This window comes from Narcine bancroftii, chromosome 2 (assembly GCF_036971445.1).
Source record: "Narcine bancroftii isolate sNarBan1 chromosome 2, sNarBan1.hap1, whole genome shotgun sequence".
In the NCBI taxonomy this organism is placed as follows: domain Eukaryota; kingdom Metazoa; phylum Chordata; class Chondrichthyes; order Torpediniformes; family Narcinidae; genus Narcine; species Narcine bancroftii.
The window spans coordinates 276,758,098-276,774,523 of NC_091470.1; the positions used below are offsets into that span (position 1 = coordinate 276,758,098).

The following is a 16,426-nucleotide window of genomic DNA, read 5'->3' on the forward strand; positions in this document are numbered from 1 at the left end:
GAGCTAGAATTATCATATGCCTAAACTTGCATCAATGGAGTTATGATGTTACATTCCTTCTTGGTGGATTATTTCATGCAACATTAGAATAATTTGAACATATTAAACTGTTTTTTTTTAAAAAACCAATCACAGAAACTCAATTCCAGACAATCTGAAACTCAGTAAATGTAAAGATCCAAACAAAATATAACTTTATAAATTACAAGGCAATGGAGAGGAACTGAAAAAAAAAATGAAGATACAACTATTTCTTTGCAAGGGGGTTTCCAAACATGTTAACCAAAATACATTTTTACCCAAGGGAAATAAACACAAAAATCACCAAAATGAAAGATCGAAGATTGTTTAAACTCTGCGAAAAAGCTCCAAAAACAAAAAGGTTCTAAACTTTGAAACAGAGAAGTGCTTTTCACAGAAAAGTTAGGAATGTTTGCTTTTTGGTGACCAGTTTTCTACCATCCTGGATCTGTTCTTTTATGGCTATGACATCCTTGTTTCATTGAATCCTTGGCCAGCTTATCCAGTTACTTCATTGGCACCAGTTTTAACTTTTTAAATTTACCTTTTTTAATTTGTAAATCAATGATCTGCCTTCAATAGGACTGCAGCTATCTAACCCTTTATTTCCTGTAAATGATGCGTCACTTGCTGAGTTTCTCTAGCACATTTGTGCATTGAAGCTATCTAACTATTCTGTTGACTGGGTCACTGCAATTCAAACTACTTTCTTTCCTACCCCAGAAATCATACCTAATGACATGTTGCTGAGTGGATCACTGCCCAAACATATTGTGAGTCTTCTTACACTACCACTATTCCACTATTTCTCAGGCACTTATCTTAAATGGTAAATGTCAGAATGAGATGCCATTACCTTGAACCAAACACAAGCACAAGAAAAAAAACTAAACTGGTTTAGGAAGCTAAAACCAAAAATGACCCCTCTTTAAACACAATGGCTAAAGCAAGTGCTCCAAAAAAGTTTATTTGAGCTTACTCACCACACATCAAACTGGCAGATATTCATCTATACATTACTGTGCAAAATTCAAAATATTGCAGAAACTCAACATCCATAACGGGAAATGGATACATTTACAGTTTTAGGTAAAACCCTGCTTCATAGTAGCCCTGATACAGGCTTTTGACCAGAAACATCAGATATCCAATCTCCCTTCATAGATACTGCCTGATCTACTGAATTGCTCCAGCACGTTTTTGCTCAGGATTCCAACATCTGCAGTATCATGTGCATATAATTTGTCCTATTTCCGGCATAGTGACACCTACTCCTCATCCAGAGACCTGCAATATTCTTTCTCCACATCTTCATCTTTCCAATGTAGTATCCAGTGTCAGAATACTGCAACAAAAATAAATTTTGAGTTTGCTCACACAACACTTTTTGAGAGCACCAAATTCATTGTTTAAATTTTAAATACCATTTCTTGGATTTTCTCGAGTGGTAAAAATGAAATTGGTGGGTTGGTGCAGTGGGCGGGGCAGCACGGTGGAGTCAGTGTAGCGGGGCAATGTTTCTTAGAGTGCCAGTGATCGGGACCAGGGTACAAATCCCGCAATGTCTTTAAAGAGTTTGTATATTCTCCGTTTCTGTGTGGGTTTTTCCCGGGGGCTCTGGTTTCCTCTCACTGTTCAAAATATACCAGGAGGTTGTAGGCTGATTGGATGTCATTAGAGGGCACAGGCTCGTGGGCCCAAAAAGATCATTTAAAAATTGATTAAAAAATTTAAATTTCAGAGAATGGGAGTAAATTTTGTGCACATGTAGGACAATTGTTAGAATTGGGGGAAAACAGGGCAAATTGTCATCATTCAACTGACATTTTATCATTGTCTCATCTTGTGGTCAATGCTGAAATTTGAGGTTTTCATGACCTTTGTCATTCCTGGCTAATTCCTTGGATGGGAGAGTCATCTCATCAAGGGAGGTTAGACATCTTAGACCTGTATTCCTTTGAGAATGACTGGTGACCTTATTTAAACATACAAGACAGTGTAGGTGTGAGATGGTTTTACTTGGTAGAGAATCACAAAGATGGCATAGCTACAAAATAAGGGATTTGTCACTTACAATTGTTTTGCAGGGGTTTCAAGGTGGAGGTGGTTACATCTGAAAAAAAGTCAAGGAAATGGGGGTTATGGAGAACCAGTACAAAAAGGACCAGGCTCGTAATCGTGATCACATTGAGTGGTGGGACAGACCTGATGGGCTTGGTGCTTTACTCCTGTTATTTTGTTTCTAATCATTGATATGAAGAATCTCAAGTTGTACGGAGCATTTAACAGGGGGAAAATATCAAAGTACAGTAATTCACAATATGAAAAACACAGTAAATGAGGAGGGTAATAAGTGGTCAGAGGAGGTACAATGTTGTAAAAACTACTTTCTTAATGAATCAAAGTTTCAAAGTTTCAAGACACAATATCTATGTAATTACAACTTTATAACACACCATAAATAGACTGGTAGTTTAAAAGTACCCGTCACAAACCAAATATGCATTCTACACAAGTGTTGTCTTCAAATGTGAAAAAAATTTGTGGATAACTACATTCATTTGAATGGTTCAAAATATCTAATCAATTGGAGCTTTAATTGGAGTTAAGAGTACGAGAGCAGCTCAGTACAAAGTACTGCAGCCTGACACTGTCAAGTCTGCCTGACAAAGAAAACAACAATTGTTTCCAGACAGATAGGTTTTGTTTGTTTTTCAATCAAAACAGTGAAGCCCTTTCTTGGTGAAACGTTACAATATTTCACTTCATCAGGAACCAACTGATGAGTATTTTTGATATTTGAAACCCTGAAATATAGGGTCACATCCAAAAAAATACAAAGGGCCTTTATTTAACTAATGCTGCAGAAACTCTGCAAGTCACATAGCTAGTCAAGACAGATACATAGCAACTGCTTAGGCCTGAACCCTTCATCAAGGTATGCTGACATAATGTATTTGTAAAGATATCCACGCACCATTCTTTGTGAATTAATAAATGTTCACTGTAGCCCTTTTTATACTGAAAAGCTGCATTACTGCCATATACAAGACCCTCCTTTGAAAGCCAGCTTGCTTCATCACACAGAACAGAAGAAAAGCCAGGTCGGTGACTCCTTTTACACAGCAAGCCAGCTTCCCGAAGCAAAGGAGGAGGGACATGTAGCACAGCAGCATCAGCCTCTAGTATGATGTAAAACATTAGTGCCGGGAAGTGACATTGCTTTGCACTAAAAATGGCCGTGGAACAGCAGATGCATTTGCTAGCCATGTACATTTTGTGCCATCTTAGAAAGCAAGCACATCTTCTGCACACCATAATCAACTTTATTAAGCATGCTATATCACAATTGCATGTACAACTTGTTTCTGCAATCAGAAAAGCATTCGAGGAAAATTTGAAGCAGGGAGAAGCTGAGGCAGAAAGGTGCCCGGAACTCGCGTGCCATAAATTGAGACTTTTGGGTCTTCTGAGTCAATTCGTGCTGGTAGATAGAACAATGTGGAGGAGAGACACCACAGGGGCCCATGTTCTGGCATAAATGTCCTTAACAATTTTGAGGAAGATGAGTGGTGGAGTCATTTTCGTATGTCTTAGAACATTTTTAACTTTGTATTGGAACTCATTGAGCCTCACCTGAAGCTCAAGAGAACAAAGTGGTGACAGGCTCTGGAACGTCAGCTTAGACTCATCGTTGCTTTGTGGTGGTATGCTACCCCATGTGAATATATTTTTGGTGTCGGTCTCGCCAGTGTTTGTGTTGGTACACCATGTTACTGGAGCATTGAGGAGGACCCTTTCTAAACATTTTGTCAAACTACCAAGTGGTGCGCGTATCTAGGAGACAATGTACGGATTTGCAGAATGGGGATATCCAATGTGTGCTGGTGTCATCAATGGGACACATATTCCCAAGACGACACACAAGCCTACTACAATCGGAAAGGGTGGTACTCGATTGTTTTTCAAGCTGTTGTTGACTACAACTACTGGTAAGGATCTTGACCTGAATTACAATTATCTGTCTTTATCAGTGAATGTGTTTCATATGTCGATCTATACACTCATCCCTTTGTTTTTCCAACTTCACAGATGTTTATGTGGGTTGGCCTGGTCACTTGCATGATACTCGAGTTTTAGCCAACTCAGCCATCTACAGAAAGGCCGAATATCAAGGCAATTACCTCTTCCTACGTGAAGTAAATTTATATACTCTAATGCACTGTAATGTATGTGTAGATCACACAATAAATCATATTTTTATCATCACATGTAACCATATAGGATTCAATGACAATGACATTTTTATGTTTAACTGACGGAATGGTTGACTGACTCAACTTCAAATGAAACATGACAAGCTCTTGGGTTTGTTTCTATCCTGTCGTTGTAAAGCGGCCACTAGAAAACATTAGTGAACTAATTGTGATTTCAGAGGTTGCTTAAGATTTTATAAATCTATGTTGCTTGGCCTACAGAAATCCAGAACTGTTAACAGAGTGGAAATCCCTGGCATCTATTTGGAGACATAGCTTACCCCCTCAGGAAGTGGCTGAAGAAGGGGCTCAAGAACCACTAGGCACTCAATCAACAGCAGTGAAAAGTGGCTGAAGGGGTTCATGAACCACCACACACTCAATCAACAGCAGTGAAACTTTAACTACCTTTGAGGATGGTGGTAGAAAATGCTTTCAGACATCTCAAAGGACGCTGGTGGTGTCTAGCCAAGCAACTTGAAGTTTGTACCACTTTTGTATCAAACGTTGTTCTTGCCTGTTATGTTCTAAATAATATACATGAAATCAACAAGGAACACTTCTTGCCAGAATGGAACACTGATCTGCCCGATCTCCCTGAGGAGCTTGATCAGGTTGAACAAAACAGTCACCTGGCTATCCGTGAAGCTATTATGTTCATTCTGTAAACTTATTCTGTAAATTGATTGTATACATTGTGTGAATGTAAGCTGATGAAGCCAACAAATAATATCTTTTAATAAATGTTTATGGTCCACGTCAGAAATATTTAGTGCACTTAAAACAGTGGTTTTCAAACTGCCCCCCAAACTCACATTCCACTTTAAGTAATCCCTATGCCATAAGTACTCTGTGATTAGTAAGGCATTGCTTAAGGTGGTATGTGAATGGGAAGGGAAGGTTAAGAACCACTGCTCTAGACCCAATTGTTACTGAAATATTCTGCTTGAGAAAAATTGTCAATGGCCCATTTACTTTGGAGTTATGAAACCATGCACATAACAGATCAATTAGGTATGATTAAAACAGTGGTTTTCAAACCTTTTTCTTTCCAACCACATACCACCTTAAACAATCCCTTACTAATCAGAGCACGTATGGTATAGGGATTGCTTAAGGTGGTATGTGAGTTTAGGGGCAGTTTGAAAACCACTGACTTAAAACATGTAAAGAACATTAACAATAAAGAGTTCAAATACAACTGTGCAAAGTAAGAAGACACTTATAATGATGTTCTAAAGTGTTAAGGCACAAATCAGAATGGATTAATTTTACATCTCTCCAGTAGTTGGGAGGAATGTGGACTAGATGACACATATGCTTCACCCGTCTGGATTAGCGGATGTTGTCATGTGGCGGGAAAAGTAATAGTGCCTCCGGGATGGAGTAGTGCTGTACTAACATGCGGGAGTTTGCTTGTGGAGAGGGAGAAGGGCACTGTTGGACAGTGGCAGCCGTTAGTGAAATCAGGTCTTGCAGAAGTGAGGCCTGATTCCTCAACTCCTGCTGAATGCCTTCAAGTATGGTGCAGAAACCATTCATCTGTTGTGCCACCCATGCCACATACTCCGCCTCCTGAACTTCTCTCCACATCCGCTCCTCATGTTTCCTCTACCCTTCCAGACGACACCGTTCCCTCTCTGACTCCTTATTGTCCATTGAAAGCAGCAGATTCCATATCTCCTTTGACATGACCTGTGCCTTAGTTGGTTTCTGCTTTTTTTTGGCTGCGGCTGGATTCCTAGAGAACAACACAAGCCATATTAACGAGATGGGTCCTTATGGGAAAACACACTCTAAGACACATGAGCACGATGGTAATCACAAACCAAAATATATTTTTTTTACCTGGCTGATGATGAGGCCCAGCTTGATCAATTCTAGTGGTGGTGACCATCTCCAGGCTGCTAACGTCTCCTGCATCAACACTGCTGCTGGCGGTGGGGAGGGGGGAAACAGCTGGATTCTCCATGATGCTCTGAAGTGCGACCAGGTTGGCAGAGTGGCTCGTTCTCCAGACTGACTAGCACAGATCAAAATAAGGCCAGTTCAGGCATCCTCTGCCACTCCAGCTTTTATGACCCACGACCTGATGAAATTTCTTGCTGAGGCAGTTTCAATTTTGTTATTACCTAGGCTTTGTTCCATTTAAAGCCGTGGTCCATGAGTAAAGTGGCCAGCCTTTCAAAAACTAGGCCATCCTTCACCGTGCCCATTACCTTGCGACTTACTTCATCCTGTGCCCTGAGACTTAGGAGCTCACAGACCTTGTTATCTCCCCAGTTGCAAGACATGGTGAGAGTTGAATGGATCCTGAATGTATCTGATCACTGCTGCCTTTGATGTTGGTAAATTTTGAATGTTCTGCACTTAAGTCGCACGCAAAAGACGTCATCGCAACATCATCTTCCCTTCCTGTTTCGACCCAGCAACACGGCTCGATCTTTTTTAACTGGTCCTACTTCGCAACATTCCATCTCTTGACAATACCTACCTTGGTGAATTAAAGCCAGTTAAGTTCAGGACACCACCCCCCACCCCCCAACCGCCTTTGATGCGTTCACACCGCTAGGTAAAGTGTTCAAAAGGCGGATAATACCCGGCTTTAATAAAGAGGTATGCGAGACATCCAAGTAGGAACCTACACAAGAACTGAAGATGCTGAAATCTTGAGTACAAAGGAGCTGAAGGGACTCAGCAGGTTAGAGAGTGTCAATGGAGAGAAGTGGTCAGTCAGCGAACTGCTCCTGGGAGACCTACTTTATTAATTCTTAAAAATGGTTTTGACCCAAAATGTTGATTGCCCCATTTCTCTCCATGGATACTGCCAAACAAGTCCCTCCACCTTCTGTGTCTAAACTGCAAGGTGGATCTTTTCTACACTGTAATCACAAATATAGGCAGTGTAAATTCTGAAATAAGACACCCTTTGCACCACTGCACTGATTGAATTCCACTTCCTCTGCTACCCCTATGGCTCTCTGAACGCATGCATGTTTAAATGACCCATACCATTCATTATACACTTGAGTAGAGCTTCCAATTCACACTCAATGTGACATTCAATTAAAGTTGAATCCCAATTACACTTCATCTTGAAATACTATTCAGGTTCAGCAAAAGCAAACCCAAGATGAATGAAAACAATCATCCATTTCTATAAAAGAAACCATCTGATCCTTTATACTGCTTCATACTAGCAAGTAATACTTTTACAGAACAAATGAATGCCTAAACAATTAAAGTCTCTAAATACAAAAGCAATTATATGCACTGAAGTTTTACTAATAAGCTAAGAAATATGAGTAAACAAATGGAGCTAGAGAAACACAAGAACATATGCTGGAATTTGACGAACCAATAGGTGTTTTTATAGTGCAATGCTGCCCTGAAGGTAGCTTAACGTAAATGTAAAAAATGAACTTACCACTTTATGGAGAAGGCTGACAAAGCAAATCCAGCATTGCTTTCAACTCAGCAGCGTCTGGAGCCATCTTCCAGAGCTGAGGGAGATGGGGCAAGTGGTTCAGTAGTTCCGCCAATCGCCATGACATCATCCATATGCGCCAAGAGAAAGTGGTCAACACCCGAAATGGCGACTGAAGAGCAGGTAAGAGCACTAGTGGAGAACTGTTTAAGGAGCCTTAGAACAGGCAGATCTCCCGCGTAACATAATAAAGCTAATTACAGCATCCAGGATTTTAAAAATCCTGCTCCTGGCCACTGGGCTGACATCATCAATCCGCCCCTCCACTTTCAGTGGCATTGCCTTCACGGAGGAGGTGGAGAGAGTCACTCTTCCTCTGACTCTACCCTGTCTTCCTGAATCCGCTCTTGGAGTTTTCAACAAGATAAGTTAAGCGATGTAAAGGCAGATAATATCTACCTTTACATTTGCTTCCCCCCCCCCCTACTATAAAAAGGCCTTTATGAGAACCTGGAGGGAAGGGGCTAAAGGGATAAAGAGGAATTGTTGATATCCAAATCACTAACAGTTGACTGAAAAATGTGAAATGATCTGAATTACAAGATACAATAATTCACATCATTTAAACTTTCTGAACAAGAGATCTAAAACAATTTTATGTCAGTCACATTTTGCACTGAAGACCCAGACCCAAGACAACTATTGGGCAGCATTAAGAGCTAAATTTCTTCTGAAGAAAGGGGATTAATTTCATTAATTCCCATTAAATTCAAACATCCCTTTGAATTATTCACATCACTTGTTTCTGAAGATGCAGAGAATGTTAATGTTTTAAGTTGCTAAACATTAGCACTTACCATACTTGCTTCAGAACAAAATTTTCACTGCCTAATTAATCCTTCTATGGGAAGAACCAAGTTTTATTTTGTAGTTAACCTACAAATTATGCCATTGAAAAAAAATGTTGCAACTGGAACTTCAGATCCAACATACTAAATCCTCTGATCAATCTCATACCTCATGTGCTCAGCACAGAATTTATGTTGGATGCCTCCCTCATGCAGGTAACAGGATGCGGAAACTCTCCATTTACCTAAAAATTTATTCAAACACTACTAAAAATCACCACCTGGAAACCTTGAAATGTTGCACTCCAGAAATGGTCCAACCAGGGCTATTCAAAGTTTTAAAAAAACTTAAGGCCAACATTCTTATATCCATTTCATTATTTTTGTATCTCATTTTTAGAGATCAACATGCCTAAATTCACAAAAATCTCTTTTGGCTTCTGTGGATCTGAGCAGTTACAAATTTTACACTTGTCCCTCTTTGGTCCAGGTAGAAACCCCATGTTCACCCTGAAATCCCTCTGCCATAGTTTTGTCTTCTCAATCTTTGTAATCTTGTAATGCCAACTTCTAACTACACCACTAACCTGTGTGCTCTCTCCAGACTTGGCTGCATGTCTTTACTAGATTATTCAAATTATGAATGTAGTGAATTATTGAGGCTCCAGTACATCTTTGTGGTCATCTTTGCTCACATCCATTTAATTCAATGCCATTGCCCACCTAACTAAAGTCCTACCACCCCCACCCTCAACCCCCTCCCCTACAGCTCAGTAACTTGTTTGCAACTGCAGGATCTTCAAGTCTAGGTAACAGCCTTGCCAAATAAATTTTAGAAGCTAAATCAGCTATGGCCAAAGACACCCGCCTGCTTAGTTAACTTGTTTGCAAATCTACTTTGTCACCTCCTAGCCAGCATCACTTCCCCCCCCAACCCCTGCAAGAATAAATTAATACTATAAATTCTATTATTATGTCTATCAACTACTTTTTTTCCCCAAAAAAGGGACTATTTACTATTTTAAGAGATTTTCTAATACAAGAATGCCTCTGCATTCAATTTTGTGATTAGAGCTTCACTTTGCATTCATAGTTTTTTAAAAATAGGAGCAAGAGTGGGCCATCCGACCTGTTGAGCCTGCTCTGCCATTCAGAGAGATCATGGGTGATCTTAAAGTTCAGTACCCTGTCCCCACCTTCTCTCCATATATATATATATATCATTATAGAAGAATGATATATATATTATTATAGAAGACTTTTTACCCCCTCCATAAATCTTCGTCCGCGAAGCCAAGCCAAAGAAGAAAGATTATAGAAGAAACAATGAGGCATCTGGAGCAAAATGGATCCATCGGGCAGATGCAGCATGGATTCAGCAAAGGCAGGAACTACTTGACAAACTTACTAGAATTCTTTGAGAATGTAACAAGCGCAGTAGATAGAAGGGAGGAGATTGACGTTGTTTACTTGGATTTCCAGGAGGCATTCAATATGGTGCCGCACAAGAGACTTGTGCATAAGATAAGGATACCTGGAGTTGGAGGTGATGTATTAGTATGGATAGAAGATTGGTTAACCAATAGAAAGCAGAGAGTTGGGATACAGGGATGTTTTTCTGATTGCAATCAGTGGTGAGCGGGGTGTTGCAGGGGTTGGTGCTGGGCTCACAGCTGTTCACAATACATTAATGATCTGGAAGAGGTGACGGATTGTAGTGTATCTAAATTTACTGATGACATGGAATTGAGTAGAAAAGCAAATTATGCAGAGAAGAGTCTGCAGAGAGATTATAGATAGATAACGTGAGTGGGCAAGGGACTGACAGAGTACAGTGTTGTAAATGTTACATTATCCACTTTGGAAGGAAAAAAATTGAAAATCAGATTACTATTTAAATGGCAAGCAATAGCAGCATGTTGCTGTGCAGAAGGACTTGGAACTTCTTGAGTATGTAGGTGCAGCAGGCCCATCAAGAAGGTAAATGGAATGTTGATCTTCATTACTAGAGGAGTTGCATTAGGAACGGAAAGATTATGCTGCAACTGTACAAGGTTAGGCTGCATCTGGAATACTGTGTGCTGTTCCGGTCTCCTTGCTCGAAGAAAGATGTAACAGCTTTGGAGGAGGTCCAGTGGTTCACCAGGTTATTCCAGAGATGAAGGCATTAGCCTATGAAGAGAAATTGAATCGTCTTGGGCTGTACTTACTTGAATTTAGAAGAATGAGAGGAGATCCAACAAAAACATAAAATTATGAGAACTATAGATATAGATAGGTAAGTTATTAACATTGGTGGGGGTGATGAGAACTAGGGGACATAGGGTCAAGATCAGGATAGTAGATTTAGGATGGAGATGAGGAGGAGAAATGGCTTTTCCCAGAAGGTAGTGAATCTGTGAAATTCACTGCCCATTGAAGCAGTCGAGGCTACCTCGGTATTTACCTCGGTAAATATACTTTAGACAAAGTTGGACAGATTTTTACAAAGATGGGGAATTAAGGGATATGGGGAAAAGACAGGTGGGTGGAAATGAGCCCATCAGATCAGCCATGATCTCTCTGAATGGCAGAGCAGGCTCAACAGGTCAGATGGCCCACTCTTGCTCCTATTTCTTAAAAACTACTAATGCAAAGTGAAGCTCTAAGCACAAGTATTAGGTCTTAAATTAAAGTTTTTGTTTGAACATCTCCTGATGTTTCTCTGAAGTTTCACCCAATAAAAATTCTCAGGAATTTACTATTGTGACTCAGTCTCAACTTTCCAAACTTTCCTTTCCCAAAATCTAGCTTTAATAACTAAACTGTCTCATCTTCGATTGTTAATAGATATTAGAATAGGGGTTTCCAAAGTGATCGATACCAACACCCCACCCCCCAGGAGACGATGAGACCATCCAGGGGGTCGATAAATGCAAAGGGGTCAAAATGGGGGTGGGGGGTCGATAACATCAGGGTGGTTGGGGGGGGAGATTTAAAATAGTGCCTCCACACCACCCCCCAACCTCCTCGTCCAGTACAGTGGGGGGACTTATCTGCCATGAACTTTTGAGCGCCACTGTCACTGTTCCCCCTCATCGCGCATGTGCCAGCCACTACTTCACGCTTTGCCATCACATTTCCCCCTTATTGTGCATGCTCTAGCCTGCTGTGAACAACCTGTGGAATCCGGGACACTGCATTTAACAGGTAAGTGCCCTTTCTGTCCCTTAATTTGTTCTCCATTTGGGGGTGTAGAGCAACAGATGGTTCAAAAGCCGGACTGTCCAGCCTAAAAACTGGATGGCTAGCTACACTACCTAGCAACCCCCACCCCCCACTGCCAGGATTCGATGCTTGGGGGTCAATAAGGGACCATGTAATTAATCACTGAAGGGGTCAACCGTCTAAAATGTTTGAGGAACACTGTATTAAAACCCACAGAACACTACAGTACAGAAATAGGCCCCATTACCCCTTCTAGTCTGTGCCAAACTATTTATTTTGCCTGGTCCCATTGGCCTCCATACCTCTCCCATCCATGTGCCTGTCCAAATTCTTCTTTAATGTTGAAAAACTGAGCCCGCCTTGAGGTAGAATTTAACATGGAGCTCGGTCACATTTCTGAATGATGTGAATTGCACCGTAGCTGCTTTCAACTCAGCTGATGATTTTGCTGGTTACCCTGGATTCAAAAACCAGAATGGATCACATGCACCTGTATCTATTTCCGACCTAAAGGGTCAAGTTTTTCTTGGAACCATAGAACATTGCAGCACAGAAGCAGGTCTCATTATCAGATCAATAATAGTCCAGCACATGATCACCTGAAGTTGTTTAGCTTGCTGCCCTGCTGTTCCAAACATACTACTCCCTCAAAAAACTCATGATGTTTCTAACCTGTTACACAGCTCTTCCCAGCAAGTATCAATGTCACTCAATAAAACAACTTTACATTTACAAGAAGCATCAGAATTACATGAACATAGAACAGTATGGCACAGGAATAGATCCTTTGTTCATTTCTGTGGTGAACACTATGCCAAATCAGACTGAATCTCTTCTACCTGCATGTAATTCATACCTTCATTCCCTGTATATCCACGTCTCTCTAAATGCCATTTTATCATACTATCATCTGCTACGAGTAAAAAATATTTGCTCTGCTTCTTTGAAACTTTCCCTTCTCACCTCAAATACATTTCTGTTAGTGTTTAGCATTTATACCCAAGAAAAAGATTCTCACTGTCTACCCTAAACATGCCACTCATAATTTCAAGCTTCTTTCAGATTTTCCCTCAGCTTCCAACACTCAACAAAAAAAACCAATTTTATCCAATCCTCCCCAGAGCTCATACCCTCTAATTCAGGCATCATTCTGGGAAATCTCTTCCGTTCCCTTTCTAAAGTCTCTATTCTACATCATTCTTGTAATAGGGCAAACAAAATTCCACACAGTACATCTTAACTGAAGTTTCATTTAACTGCAACACAACTTTATTTTTATACTGAATGCCCTGACCAATGAAGGCAAGCATACCACATGCTGTACTTTCTTTGGCAACCATCTACTTGGTGGTCACTTTCAGAGAGCTATAAACTTGGGCCCAGAGATATCTTATTAATATCAATGGTCTTCAGGAACCTTCCATTAACTGCACATTTTCCTCTTACATTTGACCTCTAAATGTGCAACACCTTGCGCTTGCTCAGATTAAACTCCAAAGTGTAGTTGGTGCTAATAGGCCTGTCGTAGCCACTTAAAAGCTGAACAGTAATTTAAAGTGTGATAGTTGGGTGAAAGTACTTTTCCAAATTGGAGATTATTTTCCAGGATATTTATTCAGCTAAAAATAAAAATCCATTTCTTCGTCTTGCCAAGTAAGAAACTTGCCAGGCCAGATTTAAATCTGGTTAAAGTGCAATTTGAAAGGTTTTCAAAATATTCCACAACCATTTGATAATGAAAATTTGACATTTAGTTTTATTTTTAAACCATAGAGAACCTCCAGTAATACCACAGACATTTGAATAAAGGCAACACAAATGTAATGAACAAACTTTCTTGGGCTGAAGCCGATTTATGCCAGACAAGACTGGTATTAAGAGCCTGCACAGTGAGGCAATGTCTGGCAGATGCAAGCAAGAGAAGTGGCAATTAAGAGACATCGCTGAATCGGTGCAGTCTCATGTATTTTGACAACACTCCAGACCTTCAAATCAGGTGTCTAGACCAGAGAAAGGAATTTCAACACAAAGTAGAATTCCCCTTTCCCGGCACCTACGGGGAACACAGATGTCGGATATGTGAATTTTCTGGTTGACAGGCTCAATGCCTAATTAATACGCCCGCATTAACAATACACCGTTTAAAACACAAAAGAGAGCGTAAAGTGTAAACTAATTTGAAAATAAATCAGTATTGTAATCTTTAATTATATCAAGTTCGCTTTAATCAGGTAATTCCCATAACTTACAAAATTTAAATTCAAACCCCAGTCTCTGGCACTGCAACAGTGTTGCTCTGCCAAGTGTGCTGCCGTTATAATTTACTCCCACCAATTTTAAGCTCATGTATTTTTACTGACAACATATGCCAGCGTGTCAGACAATCCTCGAAACTTAAAAATGTCACCTCAAAAAATCTGTGTCATTTTATAAACTGGTGTAAAATCCAAACGCCGGTGAAGTCTCAAATCCACTGCCATCTTTTCCCTCCATATTCTATCCTCATCCTGCTGGCTTCAACTCAAGTGTCCCAGTCAAACCCTAGGTGCAATCTATCACATTCTCTGCACTGACAACCCAGCTCTCCTCCACGCAAATGTCCTGGTCAGGCTCAGTGCACCTTCCTCATGCTGACGATCTGGACCACCTCCATGCAAATGTCCCAATCAGCTATCAGTGCACCTTCCTTGTGCTGACAACCCGGCTCACTTCCATGCAAGTGTCCTGGTTGGGCCATCGGCACACCTTCCTCACGCTAACAACCTGGCTCACCTCCAGGGAAGACAGCAAAAAGAATGCACGTGCATTGAGGGACATTACTAGTTCAGCAGGGCAAACCTGGACATGTCCAACTAAGTCTCAGCGTTCTTCCATAGGGTCCATCTGCCTAGTCTTATTCGTTTGAAATTATTTATTTCTTTGATTTCTTTTTGCCTGTTGTTTGAGTTTCCAGTTGATTGAATTCCGAATAATGGGGATTGTACTGTACTGTATGGTTCCTTACCATCGATTATGCCTTTACCCATGTACTGCCCATAATGGGGATTGTACTGTACTGTATGGTTCCTTATCATCGATTATGCCTTTACCCATGTACTGCCCCCTGAACAAGGGGATTTAAGGAACATTTGTAATTATAACATCAAATACAGAATTTACTGGCAAACTTCCTCTTGTCAGTGAATCCCAATAATATAACAAGATTACATCTTCAAAAAATAGTTTAACTGGTAATTTTCAGGTACTACAATTACCACCAGTACCACAATTTTTGCAATAATCTTTTAATGTCCAAATGAAATATGAGATAGCATTTTAAATCTACAGCATTGCAAGTTTTAAATAAATGTAATGGTGCAGTGTATTCTAACTTTCAGATTACATAAGGTTGCCCCTTCCACCATAGTCACAGATTGCATAAAAGACAACCTGCCAATTAAAACAGGGATACCCACCCAATCACTCTATGCTGCTCAGAAAAGTACATATTTATAATCACCATTGCAAAACTAATTCAAAACAAGCGAAATACTTCAACTCAAAATAATAAGTGGTTTGCATATTGTGGACATACCATGACTGTTTTTTTGATCCTATGTGAAGGGCCTGGGTAGTCTGATGAATACAAGTCTGTCAGAAACAAAGAATTGATGAGCGTTGACTTCCCTAATCCTGATTCACCTGCAACACAAAGAAAGGTTTAGTGTTAGTGATGTTGATCACTTGCATGCATTCCCGTCTTTTGTAAAAGTTCCCTTCAACTTTCGAAAAGCATTCAATTTGCAGTAGCGTGATTATTCAAAATCTGTCAAAGTTAGTTAACAAATAGATGGTTAAAATGAGGTGTTGATGTGCCTTTTACGAGATTGCTTCAGGAAATTTTCTCCTATTTGTGGACTCCCAGGAACTGGAGGGTACTAATCCTCTCCACCATCATCCCATCAATGAAGGCAGATGCATGGCCCTTCAGTCTCCCCTTCTTAAAGTCCACAATAAGCTCCTTGATCTTGCTGACATTGAGAGCAACACTGTTGTTCTGACACCACACAACCATATTCTCGATCTCCAACCTATATTCTAACTCATCTTTTCCTGTTGATGGTCACCAAGGAGTTAACATTTTCTCCCTTCACTGATGCCAGCTGATCAGTTTTCTCATTTTGAATTTCTAATTCCAGTGTTTGGCTTTTCAGTTTTAGGAAATGGTCAGTCTAAAGACCTCTACAATCATATCAACATCCCTGTCAAAGAAAATATCTTTCAAATACTCGACCTCACAAAGCCCCATCTGTTTACTTTGAGCTTTACTTTGGTTAATTAACTTCAAAACAAAACCCTGAGGTGAAATGCGTGTTACAGCCAAAATAAATTTGTATGATTGTGACCTCTTAGCCATGCCATAATGTTGTAATACAATGGTGCATGAAACTTATCTTGGCACACTGTGGTGATCTAATGCAGAACTGGAATTGAATCACAATTAGGCTTCCACGTGTCTGTTTCCCATCAGGTCTGACCATCCTCTTTCTCCTCCTTACAACCTTATTCCCTCAAGAGGCAAAGGAATCACATGACCGCTCAATGTTTTTCCACTCTCATGTAAGAATAAATCAGAGATTCAACATGTTGACAAACACATTAAACTACATTTAGAGCAGCATGGTTAG

At 40.2% G+C, this 16,426-nt stretch overlaps 1 protein-coding gene across 8 annotated transcripts in view; it reads right to left on the bottom strand.

Annotated features, from left to right (window-relative positions):
* The window catches only part of LOC138755288 (septin-7), a 196,317-nt gene that overhangs the window by 65,092 nt on the left and 114,799 nt on the right, over positions 1-16,426 (bottom strand). For all 8 annotated transcript variants that reach the window (XM_069921003.1, XM_069920997.1, XM_069921001.1 and 5 more), the window contains one exon: positions 15,334-15,440. In XM_069921003.1, coding sequence (XP_069777104.1) covers positions 15,334-15,440 — 107 coding nt within the window. The remainder of the gene's footprint in view (positions 1-15,333; positions 15,441-16,426) is intronic.